This window comes from Gossypium arboreum, chromosome 1, assembly GCF_025698485.1.
Source record: "Gossypium arboreum isolate Shixiya-1 chromosome 1, ASM2569848v2, whole genome shotgun sequence".
NCBI lineage: Eukaryota > Viridiplantae > Streptophyta > Magnoliopsida > Malvales > Malvaceae > Gossypium > Gossypium arboreum.
The window spans coordinates 122,844,116-122,851,388 of record NC_069070.1 but is presented as its reverse complement, the minus strand read 5'-3'; the positions used below and the strand labels follow the sequence as shown (position 1 = coordinate 122,851,388).

General features: G+C 27.0%; 1 protein-coding gene across 1 annotated transcript; it reads left to right on the top strand.

Annotated features, from left to right (window-relative positions):
* The first annotated feature begins 5,762 nt into the window (after positions 1–5,762).
* On the top strand, positions 5,763–7,273 carry LOC108481018 (LRR receptor-like serine/threonine-protein kinase EFR). Its single transcript, XM_017784179.2, has one exon. It carries the CDS (start codon positions 5,881–5,883, stop codon positions 7,027–7,029), a length of 1,149 nt encoding a protein of 382 aa, XP_017639668.1. The 5' UTR covers positions 5,763–5,880; the 3' UTR covers positions 7,030–7,273.

Below are 7,273 nucleotides of genomic sequence, written 5' to 3'. Positions count from 1 at the left end.
ACTAAATAAGCTAAAGAAGAAGACAAAAGGGATTAGGCATGTGGCTGATTTTGCCATTTTGGTTCCCAATTTTGTGGATTTTTCTTTTTTGGGTAAACTACAAAAATAGTCACTAAACTATGTCTTTAGTTCTATTTTGGTCATTAAACTATTAATTTTTTTGATTTAGTCACTTAACTTTTCAAAATCAAATATTTTAGTCACTCTTCTGTTAGATGAGTGACGGAAAGATGATGCAGGCCTTTTTTATCGGCCTAATAACAAATTTAGCCCTCTAATATTTACACATTTTATCAATTTGATCCTAAAATTTATTGAATTTTATAATGTTGAGGGCTAAATTTATTGAATTTTTGGAATTCGAACTACAATGACAAATTGTATAAACATTGAGGGCCAAATTTGTGGATTTTTTTTCAGATTTATGATCAAATTAATAGAATGTGTAAACATTTGAAAGTTAAATTTGTTATTATGTCAATAAAAAATGCCTATGTCAACTTTTCGTCATTCATCTAGTGACAACTAATGGGAAAGTGACTAAAATATTTGATTTTGAAAAGTTGAATGACTAAATCGAAAAAATTAATTGCTATTTGGTCCTAATTCTAAAAATTAAACAAATTTAACCTTTAATGTTTGTACATTTTGTCAATTTAGTCCAAATTCTAAAATTTATAAATAAAATATTCAAAATATAAAACATTTAAAATAATAATAATCAATCAAAACCGAAAATCAAAATAGGTAAAATTTTCTTAGTTATGATGAAAAACCCACAAAATACTTCTACTTTTGATATGTGCAACCGCACAACATTGTGATTAAAAAATAAAAAGAAAAAAAGTTCAAAATTTTCTTCCCTGTTATCAGATTTTTTGGTCAACCAAACAAAAGAGAGAAACTTTGTAAAACAACATTCATCCATTCATCTCCTTCTCCGTTCATTTTCAAGCTTCCAATTATCTTCATACTTTCGCCCAAACCTCACAATCTCAAATACCATACTAAATCCATACCCAACTTACTAAACTCATACTACATCATCACTTTGCCATTGAGTACTCACCAGTAATCTCGATTAATTCTATCAATTCAATTATTAATTACATAAATTGAACTAGACCAAATTAACATATTTAAATTGATTCGATACCAATCAAAACTCAAATAATTAGATTGATTTCTATTGATTTAATAAACAATTAATGGATTTTTTTATGTCCATTCGTTAACTTAAACAAATAATCGAGTATATTAATGTTCATTACTATTTAAGATTTTAGGGCACAACTACAATTGTACTTACTATATAAATTATGTACATCAACATAATTGATTGATAATCCAAGATTAAAATATCACATAAGTCTTTGTACTATTTAAAATTTGAAATTTAATCATTGTATTTTCATTCTTAAGAATTTTATCTATTTACTTTTTAGATTTCAAAATTTAAGTTTAATTATTAACACTGTTATTTCTTTTTGTTAAATTCAAGTTCATTTGAATGCTGTTTAATTTTTTAATTTAAAATAACAAAATGTCACACCAACAAATTTAACAAAAAATATTAACAGTTGGACTTAGATTTTAAATTTTAAAAAGTGGATGGATTTATGACATTTTAACCTAACCTCCGTATATTCAGAACTAGACCAAAATAAATATAGATAATACACATATAAACTAAGATAAACCCGAAGAAAGCCCACACATTGCAAGACTCGAACGTAGGTGTTTAAAATCCCAATACCTCAACCTTATTAACACGATAAGGTTTTATTCACAAGGTTCATTTATAGATCATTCGAAAATCCATTTTATACTCATACAAAAAATTTTATTTAAAAGGTTAAGAGCTAAATTTATCTAAAAAAAATAAGGGTCAAGTTGACAAAAAAATATATAACTATTAATGGTTAAATTTATCACTATGCCTATTAAGTTTATACATTCGAATTACTACGAGCAAAATTAAACATTAAAAAGCACAACTTTGATATAATCTACCCTAAGACAGAATAACTCTCGAAAGGATCTCCATATAAGGGCCATATATGATTTAAATGGTATAAACGGAAAACTAACTTGAATCAAGATATTTGGACCGTTTACAAAATATAAATTAAAATTTAAAGTTTTAGGACTAATTTGATTTCTATTTTTTATTTATGTAATAACTAATTTTAATTTGTTATGATATAAAAATAAATGTTTTATATTTAAAATAATAAAACTAACTTAAATTCTATATAAAAGGGTATTTTTTTAAAAAAATTCATATGTTTTTCTTTACTTAAAATTATTCTTTTAAAAAAATTTATCGTTTAAAAGCCATAAAACAAAAATTATTTCATTAAAATAAATCGAAAGATCTAAAAATTAAACTAAATCAGATTTGAAAAAAATTAAAATTCGAAATCAGCTAATCTGTACCAAAAATGCCAAGACATGATTGGCTATATTTGGGGCACTTAATTGTGGACGTTGGCAAACGAAGAAGTCTAAAAATATCTCACGTACGGAGGTTCCACGTGACCTTTTAATTGGGGTTAATAATATTCAATGTTGAATTTAGTACTATTTTTATAATTTGTTATTTATATTTAATTTTAATATTTAATTTCATACTTGATTTTTTCTAATCAAGTACACGAGTTTAGCTTTAATATTAAATCCGAGACTTGAATTTTCTTTTTTTGTTTCAATTAAGTATTTATGTTTTTTATTATAATACACGTGTTAAATATTCACTAAGTCGCATTATATCATTTGGTTTGGGTACCACATTAAATATTAAAATTATACTTTAAGTACCAAATTGAATATTAAAACTAAACTTAATTATCAATCGGGATATTAACCTTTTAGTTATGAATAGTGGTTAATTGAATAAAGGTAAATGTACCGAGAGGTCCCTTTATTATAGGGTTGATCAATTAGTCCTTCTAATATTAAATGGAATAATTTAATCCTTATATTATTAAAAATGAATTAAATAATGTTAAATTAAAATATAGTTAACATTTATTATTTAATAGAGTTTGTAAATTAAATTTTATTTGAAATTTTAAAATAATATAAAAACTAAATCAATCTATTTAATAATAATCCATAAAATACGTAAATTTCCTATATATTTTAACCATTAAATAAATATAATTTATAAATTTATTTAATTAGAATATTTGAAACCGAATATTATTGATTGTTATCCGAATATAAAAAGCCTAAATGAGTTGACTTTAAGGAAATTTTTCATGCACTACCACACTTCATGATTACTCATCCGCTTAACTTTGATTCTCTTTTACGTCTTAAATTCATTGTTAAATGATTTTTATCATAAAAGTTAAAAAGTTAAAATTTTAAAATTTTCATTTTTTATTTTTGTATTTATTAAAACGAGTAATTAATCATCCGTATTTTATAGACTCATTAATAGAGTAAATTCTAGCCACGAGTTTTAATAATTAAAAGAAAGGAATACATAAAATAGTTAGCTTAAATCTAGCTTATTATTTAATAATTTAGTGAAATATTTATAATAATTTATTCTATTATAACTATAAAAAATATAATGATAAATTTAGTTTTTAATATTTATATTTCAATTTATTTATTTATTAGCTAAATTTAGCCTTCAACGCCTTAAAAGAGTGAAATCATTTTTTTAAACGGAAATGTTGGTGAATATATTAATTTTTTTTATGATATGGGCATAACAACCCGCATAATAGTCCACGATACTTTATATTGACATGACTTTATTTGTTTTATATGTCGATCAATAAATTATAAATATTAAAAAGTTTACAAAATATTCAAAATAAAAAAAATTTAACATAAAGTACATGTGAATTTTCATGTAGGCTATCATATTTGAAATTTTAACGTTTTGGTCAACATTTGCGTTAAAAAAGACAACAATTTGATTTTTTTTTTCAAAAGATTAATACTCAAATTTAACTCTTTTTAAATGGTTGAGAGTCAAATTTAAATTAAAAAGGGATCAAAATGATAAAAATATAAACATCAAGAACTTAATTTGCAATTATACCGGAAAAAAACATTGCAGCTTTGTTTTTCCATTTCTTTAATGGTTTTGTTTGTTAGGTTGCTGTAACCGAAATATTTATGAAGTTGTTACCAGTTTGACATATATGAAAATATATTCTTATAATAATTAAATTGAAATAAATTATTGAATTAAATTATAAAAAAATATAAACCAAATTGATTTATATAGTTGTCAAGAACAATTGAGTTGGTATAATTAATTATAAATTAAATATTTAAAGGGTACTTAAAATAATTAATAAACAATGTACTCAAAATGCCCCATGTTTAACCAACTTTTATTTCATTGCAACTGGTAATTGGTATGAAAATTATCAAGTACTTTAAAAAATATAAAAAAATAATTGAGTTAAGTACATTTTAAGTCACTCTATTATAGAGACCTTATTAAATGAATTAATTTAGTCTCGATACTATTAAAAAGAATCAAATAAGGTAAAATTTTATTAGTGTTAAAATTTAATGTTTAAAAGAAATATTATGCTGATTGAAGTTTTAGCTCGATTGTCATAGGAATTGTTACTAATGCAGGAGGACGTAGGTTCAAGTGCATTGAAGTGTATTATCTTCTTATTTATGGTTTGGGGAGGGGTTATAAGTAGTTATAGGCATTGTGTCAGAAACTGCAAATGAACAAACAAATAATCTTCACCCTTTCCTGACATAATTCTGGGACTTACTAAGTATTTTCACCCTTTCCTGACATAATCAAAAGGTCTAATTTTGCCCTTAATCCTAGTACTTTTTGAAATTTTTAGTCCCGTTACTTTTAATTCCAGTAATTCAGTCCCTTTATTTTTTAATTTATAAATTAAAGTCCAATTGTTAATATCGTTCTATTAATTGATTTATTTAAAATGTGTTGTCAATAGGATTGTAATTTTTAAATCAAATATTTATATATTAGAACGCTAAATATTCAAATTTAATGTAAGTCTATTGATAGTGTTATTAATTGAACTTTAATAAGATGAGTAGAAAAGCTGAATTCCTAAAGATGGATTAAATTTCAAAAATTTGGAAAACAAATGGATTGGAGGTAAAATTAAACCTAAATTAAATATATAGATATTGGTTGACTGGTCATGAGTTGTGCGGATATGTATGACACTCATCTATTTAATGAAAAAACACTATATTCTAAATCTATTATTATAATAAAATTTTGTCTCAATTAACACACAAATCAAAATAAAATTAAAAATATTAGTATATTTTATTTAATTAATTATTTTGATACAACAAACGTTAAAAAAAGCATCCACTTTTAAATTTAACATAATTTTATGCACCTAACTTATAATTCAACTTTAAAAAGTTCTTACATTTTTACCAAACGACTAACCGTTCATTTTGCAACGCATTTTTTTTAATTTAAACAAAAGGGTTAATTGACCAAATATCCTCAATTTATCATCTAAATTCTAAATTGATCCTAAATAAGGGAAAGTATATAACTTTCGATTGGTGCAAGTGGTGTGAGTAGAGAAGTCTATACAATAATAATTTTAACAGCCTGGTCACTTAAATAAAAACTTTCAAATAATTAAGTCATTATTTTGTAACTTTTTAAAATTAAGTAATCAATATATAAACTTACTAATAATTAATGACTTTAGTGTAATTTACCCTTATTTTTCTTTAGTGGTGTCCAACCATTACATATTTTTTTCAAAGCACTACCATCCAAAAAAAACCCTTGATTGAAACTCCTTTAAAGTTTGCATCATACTCCATTGATGACATTCACAAGCTTTAAAAAAAACCCTACAAAATAGAGCAAATTTCATTGAAAAAATGTTCAATCTTGTTCATTTTCTTGTTTTTGTTCTTCATCATCTTCTTCAAGCTCAAGCCTTAACATTACCACAAGATATTTCAGCTTTAAAAGCCTTTAAATCCTCGATCAAACAAAGCTCAATCCCATCATGGTCTTGCCTAGCTTCATGGGACTTTTCCGACGACCCTTGCGCCGTCCCCCACCGTACTCGCTTTATTTGTGGCGTTTCTTGCTCGCCGGACGCCACTCGTATCACCCAAATCACGCTTGATCCTATTGGTTACTCGGGTCAACTCACCCCACTCATTTCACAACTCACCCAACTCACCACACTCGATCTCTCTGATAACTATTTCTTCGGTCGTATACCTTCTTCCATTTCTTCTCTACGTAATCTCCAGACTCTGATTCTAACATCCAACTCGTTTTCCGGCTCGATTCCTGACTCAGTCACGGCTCTCAAATCGCTTGAAACATTAGACCTTTCTCATAATGCTCTTTCCGGGAAATTACCGAAATCACTTAACTCGCTTACGAGTTTAAAGAGGCTCGACCTGAGTTACAACAAACTCACTGGATTTCTACCGAAACTGCCGTCTAATTTATTGGAACTTGCTTTAAAAGCAAATTCTTTATCTGGGTATGTCTCGAAATCAACTTTCGACGGGTTAACTCGGTTAGAAGTCGTTGAACTCAGTGACAACTCGTTTTCCGGTACCCTGGGAGCATGGTTCTTCCTCTTACCGTCGTTACAACAAGTTGATTTAGCCAACAACAGCTTTACACATGTCGAGATCTTGAAGCCCGCCGGTGGTAACAGCGACCTCGTCGCTATTAACCTTGGGTTCAACAAGATCGGAGGGAACCTCCCGGTGAACTTCGCCGACTATCCGATTTTGTCTTCCCTGTCCTTGCGTTATAATCGATTACGTGGCGCCATCCCATTGGGTTACAGCAAGAAAAAGTCTTTGAGGCGATTATTTTTGGATGGGAATTTCTTGATCGGAATACCACCGGCAGAGTTTTTCGCCGGCGATACCGAGGTTACAGGAAGTTTGGGCGATAATTGTCTATGGGGATGTCCGGCGAATTCTCAGCTGTGCTCGCCGCGGCAAAAATCGTACGCAATTTGCAAGCGAGCTTATAGTGGGAAACCAAGGTCCTAAGAGTCAAATTTTAGTCAACGTTTTTTATATTTTTAAATAATAATAATATAGTTAAAGAATTTGTGCAATAATTAAATAATTAATATGATGTAAATATAGTTTAATGGATTTGTTTTTTCTTTAAATAATGATTAGTGGTGTCAGCTTTGCTGGTACTTTGATGTTCATCCCTTCATTCTCAAGTTTGGTTGATTTTCCATGTGTTTTTTTCGAAAATAAAAGTTTTTTTTATTTATTTATCAAA

Excerpts from the sequence above, each read along its gene's own strand:
- LOC108481018 (XM_017784179.2), top strand. The coding sequence starts at position 5,881 with ATGTTCAATCTTGTTCATTTTCTTGTTTTTGTTCTTCATCATCTTCTT.